A 19,007-nucleotide genomic window follows, 5' to 3' on the forward strand; every position below is an offset into this window, starting at 1 on the left:
CTTGTGTTGTGTTGCATAATAAAGTCTTTGCAAATGCTCTTGTACATCTCCCCTTATGGAATGCATATAGGGGCCTGGAATAAACTTGTTCCACATGGCAACAGAAGTGTGACTGGCTCACTTATGATAAGGAGACCAGTTCAGCGCTGGCCCATCATAGCACTGACCCTTGCAATGTCATGTTTTTCATTGGCTTGCTTTATTTAGCATGGTGTGCAAGGAATACATTATACACATCAGCGTGTCACATTTGCAACTGCTGGGATGAAGTCGAATGCTGGGGTGCTTCCAGCTTTAAACTCTATCCTCTAATATTGAATGGTCGCTCTAAATAAATTCTTTGACAGCTGCATTTGCTTTCTGTGCAAAATTAGGTCTCTTTTATCAAAATATCTCAAATTATTGTCTGCAAACACGTACCTTAGGTACTGCAAGCCTTTAGGTATACTGTCTATAAACGCCTACAACAAACTTTGTTGCAAGTAACACTTTCACTTCAACAGTCTCAACCACATTCAGTTACCTTTTGAACAAGATATAAGCCAAAGGCCCCTGTTAGGTATCTTACATTTGATTGCCGCACTTAGGTATCTTACATTTGATTCTCATGCAGTGAAGGCAATGCTCGCCTTAAATAGAATCATTTCAGTGAAGCAATTGTTACCACTGTCATTAACCTTCATACTGCTGAGATCACAGGCACGTTAACAGAACATTTAAAAAAGGGTAACTGATATGGAAGGAGACAGATCAGCGGATGATTCAGGCCCAAGCAAGCTAGCATGCCTTAATGTGTCAACTTTAATGGTATCACTCAGTACTGATGTCTGTTGCAGCAGAATTTACTTTGCGACGGTGAATCCTTTGAACTTCTGCGTTGCCCTCTTCCATCCTTCTGTTTACATTCTAACAAAGGCTACCCTGGAAAGGTAAGAAGTGCCGCTACCACGTATCACTTTGCATATTTACTGATACCCAAGAAAAAAGCAGCAGTGGGTGCGAGTTGGCAATAAACAAGGCCTCCAATGGTGATAACAATGGGTAAAAAATCAGCTTTATTTCTGGTATTTTGTGCTAAAATCTGAATAATAGAAAACCTTAGGCCAGTGAGGAAGGCAATGAATGCATGCATGAATCAAACAAAGGTGCAGGCCAGTGGCTACTTTGTCTAAAGCAGAACATTCAAGTAATGTCAGATAATGTCATCTATATTATATAGATATACTGCTGCATACATTCTGCAACTAACACAAGAAACATCACAGAATTCGCATGTGATAAAACCCACCTCAGTTGAAAGATGCTGCTGTTGAAGCTGAGCATTCGTGCTAAAACACTTCAGATCATCTCTGCAATGCTTTAAGAAAACATGCCGACGCCTGCGACAAAAGTAATAAAAATGAGTCCAATGAGCACAACTAACGAACATTATTTTAAACCTCAGCACTTGAGAAAATATATGGCAGAGTGACGCATAGCACTTCGACAACAATAAAGTTTGGTGCTTACACGTCTGACATTACGGAGCATAACAGCAAGAAGAAATAGCGATGGGGTCATTCTGTAGAACTCTTAACACTCAAGATTTTGGAAAGATTACGAAACATGTACGACGCTCACTGCAACTAAAGTAAGAGCACCACTGATTTTTTTTAACAGTCTACAATGTCTTAGTGTATGACCTAATTAATTCGGGTAGCGAATACACCGCTCGTCATTTTTTCAGCAGCTGTAAGCTAGCTGTCACATCGCACGCCCGATAGCCTCCCTCCTTCACCATAAGCGATGTTTATATGTAAGTCCTCATTTCAATTTTGCCGAGCATCGCACAATTGGCCATGCGTTTTACCACCGCTTAGGCTACAACGAAGTGCCAACAGAAGCCGTGCAAATGGTACATGTAGGAACACGCATGCAACAGACACCTAATCAGTTGTTAGTTTCGATAGAGCACGGTAGCAGCCTTGCAAAAAACTGAAGGAAGCGCACCGCAGCCCTGTCATCTTTCTAAGAAACTGAGCTTGTGAATTTCTTACAGCGCAACGTCCGCGCGTCACAATGTAGAACAATGATGCACATGGCGATTCTAGTAAAAACAAAGCAAAAAAAAATATTTTTTAGACCTCTGTCCATAGTGTCCGCCCAACTTTTCGCGCCAAGGACGGTGTCTTTAATGCAAAACCACACTCAAAAATAGCAAAAAGGCTCTTCTTTTTTTGGCAACAAGACCAAGTTAAGCGAAGCAATGTAAGTTACACTTACCGAAACAATTTCGATTCCCCTGGATCAACGCTGCATCCCGGTTGCATCCGCCTTACCGCTCGCTATTCTGCCAAAATGTAAGCATCGTGTGCTCTTCAAATGAATTCTGTAACCTCCGGACTTTGCTGCACCGTCCATTACGCTATGCAGCGGCGACGGCTGCGGTGTAACAGAAAAAAAAAAACGTCCACCACACGAACACGCCGCTGCTCTACAGCTGCTCTGCGCGCTGCCATGTTGTTTGGCAGAGTGCGGCGGCGCTCACGGCACGGCTCTGCGCAACACAAAACACAAGATATGGCGTTTATTAGTTAGTATTTTGGTTGATAGATGACGCGACAATCAGCTCACTCCCGCAGTTTCGGCCAATGGCGTGTCCGGATTTTGATACATGGGGCCTATGGGGAGTTTCGCAACTGGTATGATTGAAGAACTCTGGCTGCAACAGGTGCACATGGAAGCTTGCAAGTGAGCATAAGCGCGGGTTCGTTAGGTGATCTGTGTTCATCGACCAGAATGAAACGAAGACAGCGGTGCGTTGTGAATTATTTTGTTGATTTGCCCGTACTATCACCGAGAAAGAAGTGTGCAAGTGATACCAACATCGCAAGTGGGTCTCTCATCGCGATAGCTTCCTTGACAGTGACGACGGTGACCTTCAAGTCTTCAGCAAGAAGAGTCGCTTGAAAGCAAAACTGCGATTGGAAACAGTACGTAAAATAAGTGGCCCATTTCATAAAATGCGTTGCATACATGGTCGGTATTTCGGTTGCCTACTATTACTGATACAGTCGCACCGAAGATTGCGTCTAACACCGTGCCCGTCGGCGTCTACGGCGGGAGGTGTTTTCGCGTTTTGAATTAGTGTGATTTACGGTGACAAAATCAGCCATGCACAGTTTTGCCTCGGCAACAGACGCGTTCATGTCTATTATGCGACTGACAGCGTGATTTTCAATTTGCAAAAAAAAAAAAGCATTCTTGACCACGGGAGTAACGAACGCGTTTCACCCGTTTGTATAATCACACAAGTGAGACGCCCGCTCCCGACTGGTCGTGGCCAAGATATCTGCTGCCTTTCGATGCCTTCGCGTCCCCTGACAAAATGACGTGAGCGTCTCCAGAAAGTTACAGCGTCTCCAAATGTAGGAAAACGACGATGTGGACCCTGTGTGCACCGAAATTCAGAAAATGGCTTCTTACCTTTGCGTAAGATTTCCGATTGCGCAGTTACTGCTGGGCCGTGGCTTTCTTTTTTCTTTGAAAAGCAAAACCGACCGCTTTAATAAAACTGATTCCTGCGTTCCTTCGCAATACAAAATATTCTATCGCTTTCCCAAAAAATAATTGTAAACAATATTAAATGGTGCTCGCTTTGCAGGTGGACTTCAACCGCTAGCACATTAGCGTTATATAATTTGATTTGCAGAAGAGCTCAGCAACGATTCCAGGTATTTGTGCTGCATGCTTATGTATATCAAGTCATGTGGTAGATTTCAACTACATCTGTGAATAAACTATCTGCATAAATTCCCAAATAACATAATGAGCCATGAATACTCGTGTGGAAACGCACGTTTTATGCGCACGTGAAACCAAAACCGAAATTTGCCGCGAACGGACTACTTGGCGTAGTAACACATGTGCAGAAGCTCCGCCCACGTAGCTTTAGCCGTGCTGCCACAGAAAGTTGTCGCCAAGTATAGTGCACGGATTGCGCTCGTCAGCTCAAAATTGTCAAACCTGGTGAGGGGCCCTTTAAGGAACGGAAACGCAGTCGAACGTTATCTATGCGTTCAACAACGCAATTTTTTTTTCTGCAGAAATGTAGGTACATGGTCAGTGTTGCAAAATAGTGCGAAACGGAGCAACTTGGAGCGTGCAAGATTCTTTCGAAGAAGTGGAAACCGAGGTGGCATCGAGGGCACGTGCACGTGGCCGGTTAGCCGTTCGCCTTTAGTACTGCCATTAAAGGAGCTAGCCCTTACGCAGTAAAGACGTATATGAACCCGGGTCCTCGTTTATTACAGTCCGTAAATTTTTTTCTGTGTTTTACGGAGATGTTACGTAAGCCGACAGAATGCTCTTTATGTGGTTCCAGTGTTGACATCAGCATACGGACAGTAGATGCAACCATCGCAATGGAAAATTCAGTTTACTAGCCGAGGATCCCATTCTATCAAATAAGTTTCACTTGCACGTTACCTGTCCAGCTTGACTCGTGAAATTTATGAGCGCGCGTAGCTCATGCATTCTTGTGAGACATTCGAAGATTTTAGAAAGGCAATATTTCTTCGTGTTTGATAAATATAAGCAATCTTGAGGTAGAGAATTTTGAGGTATACAAACATTACAGACATGAAAAAGTGGTTATGTCAAATGTGCGACATGCACGTCGTCTTCACCGGCTGATAAAGCAGCGCAAAAGGCGTAAGAAGGCATGCTTCTTCTCCAAGTTCAGGCAATCAGAGCGTGCTGAAATGGGCAGACCACAAAATGAACACATAACAATACCAACCCAGGCGGGAACATACGGACTAGGATGCCTGAACGACACAAGAAATATAGAAGTTCCATAGAAGTTGGCGGGCATAATGTGACAGCGAAGTTTCGTACTGTAAGCTTCAAATTGCACATAGTGTGTGGCAGCTTGTCCATAAATATACGATAGTAACACTAGCGATGAAACAAAAATGTGTCAGTATGGTGAAATAAACCTGGAAAAAGTTAGAAAGATCACAGCATATCCACGGGGTGAATGATGATGAGTCGTGCGAAGCTCCAGAGGGAATCATCGGTAAACCGTGAAACTCTTCCGTCAAATTCGCCCAGTACATCATATAAAGAGTGCGAAACACCGCGGTGAGGTTATTATCGAACCAAAGTCGATCACACACGTCGCAACTGTGGCCAAACGAATGAGCGAGAAATTCCCGCTCAAACCGCGCGTCGGCTCCTTGAATGTGAGACCACTGGCGCCGTTTGGTCGCCGCTTCCCGCGCACGAGCACCATCAAGGTCTGCCAGGCGGCGCGCTCGGTTCGCCGCCGCTTCTCGGGCTCGCCTTTCGGGGTCCGATGCTCGCAGTGCACGTTGCGCCGCGGAGTCATTGGCGCGCACAGTCACGGAGTCTGCCAGGCGCCGCGCTCGCTTCGCCGCCGTTTCTCGGGCTCGCACCGCGGGATCCTGGCGACGAGCACGAGCCGCCGCGGCCCTCCGCACCCGCCGCTCCGCTTCGTCCATGCCCCACCAACGATCCGACACGTACGGCGACGATCCAGGAGACTGAGAGAGGCACTCGTTCCCCGCGCACCCAGGCACAGCCCGCGCAGCAGCCAATCGGAGAGTAGCGGCACTTCCACCGCCATTTAGTGGCGATTCACACAAGCACACTATTGCCCACACTTCTATTGGACCAACACAGATTGTGTACAGCACCATCTAGAATATCATCAGTCAACTGCAGTTTGTATGTACTTCTATGCGACAGCGCCATCTATTATACTGTTCGGGAGATATTGCCGACTGCCGGTTACGCCTGACATGGGACAAGGTTAGACTAAGAGGCGCTACGCCCCTAAAATGTAAATTAAGCGTACAGGGGCGCTTATCGAGGCTTCTAATTTAGGACGGTTGGGATGTGTTGCGAAATCGTGAGAAATGTACAAGGAAACTTCTGCCTAGTCTTCTTCACCAAATCGGAAGGGCTTGTTAGATTGTTGTTCGGGTGTGGGTGTACAAAATGCATTCTGAGTGAGATAGCAAGCAGAGAGAAGTCCATTTCGCCAGAACGGTGACAGCACGCCTCCGCAAAATGCGCAAGATGTCAAATCAACCGCTTGATTCAAGAAAAACGACGCCTTCCTGGCACCCACGACAAGCCAGTTTGGCGTATTTTAGAAATGAGAAGTAATAAACCTGGACACACGTATTGCCTAAGAAATGGTAAAGGCCGAGTGCGCAGCACACGAAGTGCTGCGTACAGAGAGGGAGTACAAGAAGACGCGTCAGTCAGGTATTTAGATATGAATTAAAATCAAATCCCCATTCTCCTAATTATCTTTTCATTACGCAGCTGAAATGGCAGTACGTGTCTCCCCATTGACCGCACCGGAACTCGCACGGCGGCGTCTACCGATGGACAGATGCTGGAGCGTGCCGTTCGCCTCAGCATTCTCGGCCTTCTTGTTGGTCATGAACAGCTCGTGTTACGGCTTCCTCTACGTGCTCTTCATGAAAAAGTACGGGATCGACCATGCGGAGGCCGCCTGGCCCGCGAGTGCACTGGTCATCGCTGGAAGCTGTGTGTGTATGTCATCAATCTTATTGAACTAAACAAGCTCAGTTAGGGCGCCAAACGTTGTATAGAAAGATCTCCTGCATCGTATATTTGAGCAAACGCAGGTAATGTGGCTTCAATTTTTCGGGAGACATCCACAAGTATTGACCACCAGTGCGTCACACCCTACGACGTCTTCGTTGAGTTGTGCAAAGCGTGAATACGTGAACTATTTTTTGCGACACTTTCCTTGCTGCTAGAGAGTAGTTATCGGGAGTAGTTATACCATGCCGCTCCTGTGAGTACAAGGAAGATGTTATCGAGTGGAATTGTTGGTCGTTAGCATATTGCCACTCGCGTATGCAGCTACATATGCAGCTCTACCACGCTTGACTTGTTAGGGCAATATGCAAATAATTCTGTTACAAAAACCGTCTCAAATGCTTCGAAATTTCAGAGCATGGTTTTTTTAAGACCTTGTCTGTTTTTAAGATTTTTGTCTGTAGCGTACTTCAAGAGGTGACGTGTTGTTTACGTATTTTATGGCACTAGTAAATACGCGGTCACAAAAGGGGAAACGTTGCTGTCGGAGTTGTTAAGATGTTCCATTTGGTGTTGAAGTATCATAGCATTATATCTCGCTCCTTCGGCGGTGCACTGTCCGCTCGAGAGTAATCATGCAAGAGGGCACCGCGCTTTCACCTCACTATGACGTGAAGTGGCTGCAATGCTTCAGGCCAGCGAACTAGATGAGACTATAAAAAATACGCGATATAATTCTGAGTCACGCTTTGGTGCGGGACTTCACATTATCGTTGGCCTCACGCAGCTCTTTGACAAACGCGTAAGCCTCAGTAAAAAGTCGTTTTTACACTTTCACGCCATGGACACGCTACAGCCGTGAGTGGGAATCGAAGCCGTGTCTTCCTGTTTTGCTGTGGAATGCCATATCCGTAAGGCACCAGGATGCGTCTGAACTCACTTGCAGCCGTAAGGTTCTCTCGGAGATGTGGCGGAAGTGTCATTCATAGCAATTTCTTAGTGCTTAAAAACTATCCGAACCACCATAGCAAATTCCAACTTCATAACCACACGCCTTTTACTTAAATTTCTGAACTCAAGTTCACTAACTGCTACCAGTGGATCACTCAAGGAAGTACTCTTGCGGAAAACGTAAAGAAACACAAGATTTCCAATTCTGTATTGCTTTAAAACTTAATTTTTCATGTCTAACTGCCACTTTGACATTTCCCGCAGTGGATACAAGCTCTGCACCGTGAATTTTGTTATCTATCGGGCCAAATCCTACGAAGTTATCAGTTTTTACTATTCCGAAAGACAACCATCGCATAAGTACACCACATAAATCGGATTATTCTATGCAAACACAACAATTTTCTTCGTTTGTTTTTGCATGGTGGCGATTCTGTTTCTTCGCAGGTATCGCCGTTAGCGCGCTGCAAGACAAGCTGTCTGTCTTTCACATCACGCTGGTGGGAGGACTCCTGGCTTCACTTGGTCTCGTGGCTTCCACGTTCGCTCCGAACATCGCCTGGATGACTTTTACCTTCGGTGTTCTCCACGGTATAACTGAGCACATTGTAAATTGACTGAGCACATTGCAGGCCGGAATTATTCCTTTTTTTTTTCGCGTGAGCAACCCCTCTACTGGCTGCGTAGGCTGGGCAGACGGGTTCTTGTTCGTATCGTTCTTTTTTTTTTTTGCTAGATTTTCCATGGGAGAGCGAATACACTCGGAGGGGAAGGGAGTCAAAGGGGAGGGCACATATTCGGTGTGCAACACCGCGGCTACGCTTCTTGTGTAGAGGGATATAGTCGTGCTCTTCTCGCGTTTTAGAGTTTTGAGTGTGACATTTATTATGGTGTGTTGAAATTGTCTGGAGCCAGATATCGAAAAGTGAAAACGTGGTCCCCCAGAAATGAGACCACTGCTCTAATATTCACAGTGGTGTCTGGTTGCTGAAAGCGCGTTTCTTGGCTCTTAGATGAGTCCGTTGTAAGGCAACAATTAGTATGCAAATATTACTTTATGACCTTAATGAGTAAACCTCATTTCAAAAACATGACGGCCAGCTATGAAACAAGGAAGTAATTAGTTTCCGTGGTTATACTTCAAGAAATCAACAGAAATCAACACGTTGTCTACATTCATGATGAATAGCCATAATGACACACTAGTTTCTTGTGCGCAAAATGCAAACTATAGACAATTTAGTGCAAAGGAGCAGCAAACAAGATGCCAGATTAACTGGTCTTCCCATTATATAGTGTGCTGAAATTTACAGGTATACAAGAACGGCAAGTTGGCCAGGTTGGTAAAGATGCATAACTTCGAATGATGAGCGCATATAAAACGGAGGCAAAAGACAGAGACGTAGACAGCAGATATAGTCGCTTCAGTTTATACGCAGCAAGGCTATCTCTCAAAAATCGTTCGTGGTGAATATTGCTGCCAGCTGCATGGGACGCCTCAGATAAGCGAGTTATCATATCGGTCTCATGAGACGAGACCAGAAACGCTTCTATTATGATATTGCATTTCAGTAAGGCATTTCAGTAAGGCTGGTGTCATGGTCTCTAGAAGCTAAACACAGCACAGGAACACCGAGGACAACGAAAAATTCTTTATGTAAGAAACAACTAAACTATATACACAAGAAGTAGTGAAAACAAATATCCCGACGAAATCTCAAAACTAAAGAAATATTTACAGTTTCGTAACTGGTTGATGTCGTTGACCTGGCGGCTCCAGTGCTGAGACGACGACTTGTCATGTCCGCGAAGTGCGTTGCTTCACAGGAGCACGACCGTCTGTTGCACCGTCCGGTACCCGCAGTTGCCGGTCACCGCCGCGTCAGGTACTTGCGGCGGCTGTACCGCTCCTCGTCTGGTGCGCGGTCCACGGAGCGTAGCCGCAGAACATCTGCGCGTCCTCAGGAGAAGGGTCTCGCTGGTGCGAGCTGGTCACCCTCCTGGTCACGCATCCCAGGCCACAGTACGTTGCTGCGAAGGCTGGGGCACTTTTCTAGGAGCTCTGCTTGCGGACCTCAGGGGAACCCCTTGCCACGACCACCCCTCGACCGCGCCTCTTCCCGAGGAATGGGAAGAGGCGTGGACGAGTAGTGCGGACGAATTCATTGTAGTACATAACGTTCGCAGAAAGTTGCTTTGTCAGAACACAAGGTCATTACTCGTTTTTTCTCTCGTTCCAGGAGCCGGAATCGGGACAGCTCTGCTGGGTTTCAGCTTGTACATCCTCTTATACTTCGACAAATATTCCGGCACCGCATTCGCGGTAATGTGGGTATTCAGAGCCGTTTCCGGAATGGCTGGTACACAACTACTATGGCACCTGGCGAATGCGTACGGCGTTGAGGGAAGCCTTCTGATAACCGGCGGTCTTCTGCTGCACGTCGTCCCATTCACAATGTTCATCAAATCCCCCAGCCCAACCCGCATTTCTTTATGTGCCTCTATACAAAAGCCAGGGAAAAACACTTATAACCCAGTTGCGAACAAAGCTTCCAGCCAACATGTTCAGTTGCCTTCGCCAAGTTCTCGAGTTTTACCAGAAGAACTGTCTGCTACTCACCGCCCGTCTGCGCCTACCAGTTCGTTTGCAAGTGTCATGGCAAGCCTGCGTACCTGGCCTTTCTACGCGGCTCTATTTTACTCTGCCATGTGTGAGTACCTATTCGTGACCTTCAACGCGACGGTGGTCGCCTACGGTGTCGACAAAGGTTCCTCGCTCGAAGACAGCAAGCAAGTTGTGATTTACAACTCCGTGGGACTTCTCGTCGGCCGGGTGGTCATTCCTTTTGCGACGGAAAAACTTTGCTATCGTCACTGCCCTGGGGTCTCGGCGAGTTTCTTAGCTGCCGCCATTTGCTTCTTTATGCTAACACAGGTGTCAACATACGCTGGTCTGGTTGCCACGGCCTCGGTAATGGGAGTTGCGCAGGGCTACGTATTGTGCATGAAGTCGGTGATCGTCGCAGACCACGTAGGCTTGGAGTGCTTCACTTTCTGCTGTGGTGTGGGAGGACTGCTGTCGGTACCGCTGTGGCTTTCTGGACCTTCCATAATCGGTTAGTGCTTTTCCTACTGAGTTTCTACTATATATCTATAAATGAACCAGAGAAGTGGTCTTTTTAAAAATTATGACGTGAGAGTGTAAGTACAGTAAATCAGACGCATCATAAATTAAGCGAAGCGCCTTGTATGAACGAGATACGGACGATGAAATGTTACGCTCTTTATAAGCCATGCTCTTTGTCCTGAACTTCCTATTTCAATGGTGGGTTCTGAGCTCCGCCTTCCTTATTTTTCCATCGGCGCGCTGAACATCGCTAGTGCCACACTAAGTGCCTGTTTTGTTTCAACTATGTGCCGCCTGGTGCCGCTTCAAACCCGGTCTCTCAAGTTTTACAGCGAAAGCTGTTATGAGGTCACTACAACAATAGCATAGTCTTCTACCGCCGCCGCCAGTGTACGTAACCGCTATCGCGGGAAATAAGAAAAATTAAAATAAATAAACTTTCGGCAGATCCTACGCGTTGAGCGAATCGGTTTCATGCGAAGCAGTCAGCGACTATTTCTATGCTGTGTATTATGGCTTTGAGCCAAGCGTTACGAGGCGGATAGACGTGTTTTTGTATGTGTAATAGCTGTGTGCACATCGTGGGCTTACCAGGCTCGCTGACAACGCTGGCGTTTAAAGGGCAACTTATGGCGTGACGTAACGTCAGCACTCACGTTAGAGTAAATACGCCAGTATTACCGAAACTAAGTGCACTATATGATGCAATCATGTGAATATACGTAAATTTCGTTAATGTATTCCTGCTTGTAAAATTAGATAGCCAGCACCACAACCACAATTCACTTTGCACCGATATTACGCCTGCATAGGGTGTTCTTTTAAACCGGTTTCCAGACCAGGCGTGGCTCTGTGGTAGTACGCCGACTGCCACGCAGAATGCTTAGGCTTGATTCCTGCTGGGATTCTAATTTTAACACGAAAGTGTTTTATGCCGGGGTCCACCACGGCTCTACTGACGTGTTTCCGTCACGGATATGACGTTGTAAAATATAAAGACTAACAGTTGACAAAGAAAAAAACAAGCAGCAAAAGTTACGTCCCCTCGCTCCACAGCGCGGGGCGCGAAACAATTCGGCCACAGACAGCACGTTCTTTGCCTTGCTAACGGCGAGCTATTTATATACACCATTTACCGATGGCGGCACTTCAGCCTGTTTTCGTTATCACTGGCGCGAGGGCGCGAAGCGCTCGAAGAGCGCGCTTTAAAGGTAATCGCCCCACGCGGATGAGCGCGCCCCTCTACAGGGTGTGGTAGCTCGTTCGCGGGCATATCTCGTGATGGCGGTGGTGTGTACGTCTTGCACTCTCACCGCAAGTTTGCGTTGAGAGCACGAAGGTCACTTCGCTCACCGCAGCGGCCGCTTTTGCGAAAGGAGCACGCTGCTCACACATTAATAAGTTACAACTGTGACAGTTAGTTCGCGCTCATTCTGTGTGTGCGCGTTCCTTGCGCCCTTTCTGCTTGAGCAACGCGTTGCAAGTTTCGAGCTCCTTGCCGTTCTTGGCGTGACATTATAATTTGCTGCTGTAACATTCATTCCTTCGCGCTTGGGGCGAAAGAATGCACCACAAACGCTCAACGACGTCTGTGAAGACACATTTCACCAGCCATGCATTCTCGATTATTTGCATTCGCTGGGTCAACGCTGCCGAACTCGGTTTTCCTTAACGTTCGCGCATTAAATTACTAATGTCTGTTCTCGCTGTTACTGGGTAGATGTAAACTCTCAATCACCTGTGGTGCATACCCGTTCACCGCGGCTCGTTGGAAACGGTTATGTGCCACACTTGTCTGGCGGAAAGAGTTTGACGACGTACGCGGCAGTATTTTCACGTTATTCATATCGTGAACCGACAGTCATATTCGTCAAATCCTCTTATGCTCCCATGTCAACTTTGGTCTACACCAAGTTACGGAAATGATCAGGAGATTCTCCCAGACGTAGGCGGCTAGATAGATAGATAGATAGATAGATAGATAGATAGATAGATAGATAGATAGATAGATAGATAGATAGATAGATAGATAGATAGATAGATAGATAGATAGATAGATAGATAGATAGATAGATAGATAGATAGATAGATAGATAGATAGATAGATAGATAGATAGATAGATAGATAGATAGATAGATAGATAGATAATTAAAAAAAAAACATTGAGGATCGGATGCGGTTTGAACCAGGGCCCTCTGGGTGGCAGTCGAGTATTCCACCACCTAGCCACGCTGGTGCTTGAAACTCCTATACAGGCGTGATGTCGGGCAAGGAATTGTGTTAACATAGGTAATATAGCGTGGCAGAAGAGTAAAATAGCAACCAGGCGTCGCGCAATGCTACCTGCGCAACAAGTGCGTGGTTTAAAGCTTCCCACCCACTACAAAATGTTCAGCCACAATTCCTCATCGTCATCAGTCACTTGCAGCATCAACAGGGTGCACATAAAAAAAATGACATAGTGCCTCACAGACGTATATAGGGTACCTCGCTTATCCGCACAAAGACAAAGAGTGGCATAGTGGGTGCTTCGCTACTTCACAAAAATATGATTTATGGTGTAGTGGATACCTTGCATGCGTGTTTGTATTAGAAGCCCCAAGAGAGTTTCGAACGGGCTCTGGAAAGGCCGCTCTTCGAGCTTTCGCTGTGACTGTGCTGCGCGTAGCGCGCAGGCCTGGCATTTTTTTTTTCTTCTCCGCTACACATGCTAACCTCCCAACCGCATGCACGCGAATTTTGAGCGTCGTCGACGAGCGACAGCGACAATCGGGATACGTCGCGCTATCGCGTCGCGAAGGGAGCACCCAAGTCTTCGCGGGAGTGTCACAGTTGCTCAATTTAAAACTATTGGCTGCACGCAGATAAATTGCGAAAAATAGTTACAAAGTAGATGAATGCATCATGCTAAATTTATTATTGTCTTGTGTGAAATAAGGGAGCCATAAAAGCGCTTCGTGACTTTTTTTTTTTTTAGCAATCTTTTTGTAACCGCGACAGTAGTACCTGCCGTGATCTTGAGGGGGCGCCTAGAAACGTACACTACTACGTCGCACTTTGCAGCTGCGTTATGTTAGGGTTAGTCCACGAGGCGCATCTCGACAACGTTTCCTCTTGCTGTCATGGAACGTTTAAGAAAAGCCGTAGCCCATCACATCGTTGCCTCGCAATGAGAAGGGCTACTTCAAACGACGACGATGTTGACATTGCAGCAAGCTACCAACAATGCAGCAAGCTTCCCCCGAAACATCAAAACGAACCGTCAACAACAAGATTAGCGAGAAAATACGGCCGCTGCCTCGTTCTGCGCGTGAGATGTGGCTGTAAAGAAGGCGGTCTATAACTTGCATTCCTTGAAGCACGCGCCCATAAGAAGCACAAGAGCAAATTTTAACCGAAGCGAGGATCAGGGTTGCTGTTATATTGCCGGAAATCGTCATGCTCACATCCGGGCGACAAGCGATTTTTTTGCTTTTCCAGAAACCTGCGATGCGACGAGGGACGGATGGCCTTCCGCGGCAGCAAATCCTGTCGCTCGAAAATCGCGTGCATGCGGTTGGGCCTTTAGAAGGCAATTATCTCGCCTGAACGAATAACGCCGCAAACTTGCCACGACTTAAATGCGCGCGCAACGGGACAATCGGTGATGTGCGCCCGCTGCGATCTCGAACGATGCGCCCATTTAAAAGGTTGCCCCACCACGGTGGTCTAGCGCTTATGGCGCTCGACTGCTCACCCAAAGGTCGCGGGATCGAATCCCGGCCGCAGCGGCTGTATTTTCGATGGAGGCGAAAATGTCTGAGGCCCGTGTACTTAGATTTAGGTGCCTGTTAAAAAACCCCACGTGGTCAAAATTTCCGGAGCCCCCCGCTACGGCGTCTCTCATAATCATATAGTGATTTTGGGATGTTAAACCCCAGACGTTATTATTATTATTTAAAAGGTTGAAGTAAATAGTGAATTTAACGCAGAACTAATAAATCGATCCATTAATAGTACAAATGACTTGGCTTACAGGTAGAGTAGGTTTGGAACGAACCGCCGAAATTGTTTTAAGGTTTCAACACGAGTTGTATATGTACATTTATTCAGCACGTACGAACATGCATGCAGCCCAGTATATAGGGCAGCTTGTTGCCGTTAGGCTCTGATCTGAGATTCCTGCATGCAGATAAAATACGTAACCTAAAAGCCATGACAGCGCTTTTTTACGATGGAGTGTTAGTAAAAGCGCCATAGTTACAAGAAGCAGCAGTGACGCCTCAGGCTCTTCAATTGTTTTATAGAAAATTCTGACAGTTGAAAGCGTCCTATCGTCGGTATAACAGGGGACCACAGTGTTATACTGTCGAATAACTTTCTGTGTTTTTTTCTACGTTTACACCTAATGGTTAGTTCACCTTACGCTGCAATCTTATAGAAGAGAAAATACTTCCGAAATGACAGTTTGAGTCGAATTAACACTAAAACGCGAAGTGTCTTCGCAACGACTTTGCCCTGTTTAATACGTGATGCGTCCAAGTTGATGAAAACTTCTATATTGATGCTGTATATGGCTAAGTCCTTCCGTTTGTACTCAGAAAACTCCTAGTGCCGTCTAGGAAGCAATAACGATGTTAGTGCGTATTGCAGCAATTGGAAGCATTAAAGAAGGACAATTGCCGCCCTCTATGAAGTGGTGGAAGAAACTATTAGAGTGGAAAAAATTTGTTACCGGCGCTGAGGTTTGAACAAGGGCGCCTCAGCTTTGAATGTACCTTAACTAGTAGGCAACACACAGTCTCCTTTCATGGTATTTATGCGCAGGAGAAACGGCACTTGCGTGTAATTCAATGTAGAGAAAACTTATAGGCTATGTTGCTTCTGCTCACTAGGCTACACACCGACGCTTGCAAAGCATGAAAATATCCGAACCATATGATTGCCTTGTATTTTCCACCATCATGGTTAGGACTCTCGAAAAGCTTCGTGCCTGCAAGACGAAGGAACGGCGATAGCGCGGAATTATCAAAATAATGAAAGAACCTCAAAGTGCCTTCGTATTCTTATATGAAAAGCCTTATATTGCTGCTGAGAAAAATGCCTTCAAACGAATGCATTTGCGTTTAGTAGTGAAGCCGACTTTAAAGGGATGGGCGTAAACTTGGTTTTTGTAAGCCGGCTTTCTCACATTTATTTATTTATTTATTTATTTATTTATTTATTTATTTATTTATTTATTATTTATTTATTTATTTATTTGCACATACTCCCAGTCTTACTGGGGACTATTGCAGGAGTGAAATCAAACAAGGTGAACAGATACATTTACAGAAAATGAAAGTGAGCATGCATGACTGCAATTCCTATGCAATAATAATTGTAGTTAATAGGAGGATAGATCATATGCTAATAAACACTAAGATCAGATAAGTGGAACATGATTATATTTAGTAACAGACGCAAGAGAGTTACTAAAAGAGATTGCAAATATGAACAAAACTGACTGTGGACGGCAGTGACATAAATGAACATATCCAGAAGGCACTCAAGGGTGCCAACACTACTTAAGAAAAATACACCAAATTTAACCGTGGGTGGTTCGAATGTGGTCATCAGACAAAGTTGAACATTTATTTAGATCATTACTAGTAGTTATACACCAGGTTAGCTTATTTCATTCTCTAATAGCCTGCGCGAAGAAATAATTTCTGAAGCAGTTGGTGTTAAAAAGGTATTCGTGAAATGTTAATGAATGCTTGTGGTGCGATTATTTAGTTTCAGATTTGGATATAAACCTACAGCTGTCACTGGCAAACTGGCATGAATAAGTTGGAAGCGCATGTTTTGGAGTGTGATTTTAGCACGATTACGCAGTGTTAATAGTCCAGCTCTCGCAATTATGTCAGAGGGTGAATCAAATAACCTGTATTTGTTGTATACAAACCTACAGGCCTTTCTTTGTACACCTTTCTGCTTCTGTATTAAATTACTTGTGTCCTGAAACCAGACTACGTCAGCGTATTTTATTGTTGGTGGAATGAATGTTTTATGTGCTAACAGCTTTGTTTGAAGTAGTGTGCATGGGAGTCACCTTTTAGGAACAAATAGTCTTTTAATGCTGATGACGTAACGTACTTAACATGCGCCTCCCATGCAAGATCTCAAGAGAGGTACTTGTGCTGCTTGTGTGAAGTTACTTGCGTGTCATCAGTGGTGAAGGAAAAATTTCATATTTTTTTTGTTTTCAGCTTATTATTAGCAAGGCTAATATTGATTACGTGTAAAATCATCTGCCACTTCACGCACGATTCTGACCTTGAAATTAGAGCATTGTTAAGGATAATGTGATCGGCCGGTGAGTTAATCTCTTTTTGTGTTCCGATGGATCGTTAGTATAAATGAAGAATCAAATTGAAGCGAAGACGCCGCCCTGCGGTACACTTGACGTAACTACGGTTACTTCCGACGTTTGTTGATTTATTTTAGCAAAGTGTGACCGTTTTGTTATATATGCGCTAATTCACTTAGTAATTGAACATTTACCTATTGTCGCCTGCAATTTTCTGACTGGATTTCGGTGTGATACCAAGTCAAATGATTTTGAATAGTCTAGTGAGATGAGGTCGATATGCTTTTGACGGTCAGTGGCTGAGGACACACGTATTAGCTCGGAAAATTGTGTAAATGTAGAGAGACCCTTACGAAAGCCGTGGTAAAATTGTGACAAGATCCTTTCTTTTTCAAGGTAAGTAGTGATATAATTAAGAATAGTGTGTTCGATTATCTTGCATATTGTGCTCGTTAAGGATATCGGGCGATAGCTGGCGCCATCAGTTTCACTGCCTGATTTGTTTATTCGTATTATCTGAGCCATCTTCCTGTCATTAGGCAATGAACTTTTTCTTAAAATTACGGTACAAAATTATATACAGATATTTCGATCTCTATTCAGCGTATCGGGTGAGAAACTCTTTCTGTATACTGTGAGGCCCTGGTTGTTGCTTGGTCTTCATGATTTTAACAGGAGGCCAAAAATATTTGATTCTTCTATAGGAAGAGGTTCCATGACGCTGGTACATTTGTGTGTAGTAAAACCTACTTATGCCTCGACGGCGGTCTCATCGTCGATGTGTAGTGGTAGACTACGCGCGGTGGTTGGAACGTTGATGGGCATGTTCGCAACTTCACCTTACAAAGCAAGCTGCTCTCCTACGAGTCGCCTCTGGACCGTGTGCTGAACAGGTTATCTGGCAATCATCCACCAAAGAGTGGAATGGCTCCTCAATTTTTTCAAGCTTGTTGCACATGACCAAGCTTCGCGATCTTACTGAATCGAATTTCGTCATTCTTTGCAGGTTTCTTCCGAGACAAGAACGGATCGTACGACTACCTTTACGTCATGCTTGCCGTCCTGTGTCTGCTTCATGCAGTGCTGCTGGGCTTACTTAGTTGGCGGGAAGTAATTCTGAGAAGACAGCGGCGGGAACAGATATTCCATGAAGTGGACATGCCAGAGTTACAGCATATGAAGGAACCCTGCACCATGTAATGACTCAAACACCAGTGAGCAGCGGTTGTATTTACCTTCAGTTGAAAGAAACTCCAGCTGCCGGGGAAACTGCAACACACAGAACAGCGAACGGCAACAAAAGACGAATCTGGCCCGCTATAGAGTCCAATCAAATAGGGCGTGTCTTATCTGTCAGCACCTCACCTAAATTTTACACGAGCGTTCATTGATAATGATTTGTAACATCGAATATTATTTGTCGAGTTTAAGGTCAATCGAGGGCGTGTTGCAAAGTCCCAATGAAAGCATTCCAGATGTCCTGAAGAAGTTGGGGGATGCTGTTGGCGAAGCTATCACAAGTGCTGATATAGAAGTGTGCCACAGAGTAAACACCAGAGAGAAAAAGAACACTAACATTATCGTACAATTTCAAAGGCGGAGCAAGCGCGACCAAGTGCTAGAAAAAGCGCGAAAGAAGCGATTGACCAACAATCATCTTGGTCTATCATCAGGAGAAGCCCCCGAAGACCCGCCAATTTACATTAATGAGCACCTCTGCCCACATCTCAAGAAACTCTTGGGAAAGACGACTGCACGCAGGCGCGAATGTGGGTGTAAATACGCATGGTCAAAAAACGGATCCGTTTACGCTCGTCGAACTGACACATCACCTGTCTTGCTAGTTCAGCGCGAAAGCGATCTTGACAAGATCACCGCGTAACATCCCGTGACGTTCTAACCATCACTACTGCGTCCGAACGATGGCGAACGATGCGATTCTCCCTGCGCACGTTGCGCAAATTACAGCAGATATAAAAACCAGTAAATCGGTTAAACTTTTGCATATTAACGCT

At 45.4% G+C, this 19,007-nt stretch overlaps 1 protein-coding gene across 1 annotated transcript; it reads left to right on the forward strand.

The window, feature by feature from the left end:
* Window positions 1–6,345: 6,345 nt before the first annotated feature.
* Window positions 6,346–18,441, forward strand: LOC119390551 (monocarboxylate transporter 10-like). The gene is made up of 4 exons (XM_037658156.1): window positions 6,346–6,570; window positions 7,981–8,124; window positions 9,774–10,649; window positions 17,999–18,441. Exons 1-4 carry the CDS (start codon window positions 6,399–6,401, stop codon window positions 18,190–18,192), a joined length of 1,386 nt encoding a protein of 461 aa, XP_037514084.1. The 5' UTR covers window positions 6,346–6,398; the 3' UTR covers window positions 18,193–18,441.
* Window positions 18,442–19,007: the final 566 nt, after the last annotated feature.

The sequence above is a fragment of the Rhipicephalus sanguineus genome, chromosome 4, assembly GCF_013339695.2.
Source record: "Rhipicephalus sanguineus isolate Rsan-2018 chromosome 4, BIME_Rsan_1.4, whole genome shotgun sequence".
NCBI lineage: Eukaryota > Metazoa > Arthropoda > Arachnida > Ixodida > Ixodidae > Rhipicephalus > Rhipicephalus sanguineus.

Excerpts from the sequence above, each read along its gene's own strand:
- LOC119390551 (XM_037658156.1), top strand. The coding sequence starts at position 6,399 with ATGGACAGATGCTGGAGCGTGCCGTTCGCCTCAGCATTCTCGGCCTTC. Across the intron at positions 6,571-7,980 it reads CATCGCTGGAAGCTGTGTGT|GTATCGCCGTTAGCGCGCTG; the intron begins GTATGTCATCAA and ends GTTTCTTCGCAG. Across the intron at positions 8,125-9,773 it reads TACCTTCGGTGTTCTCCACG|GAGCCGGAATCGGGACAGCT; the intron begins GTATAACTGAGC and ends CTCTCGTTCCAG.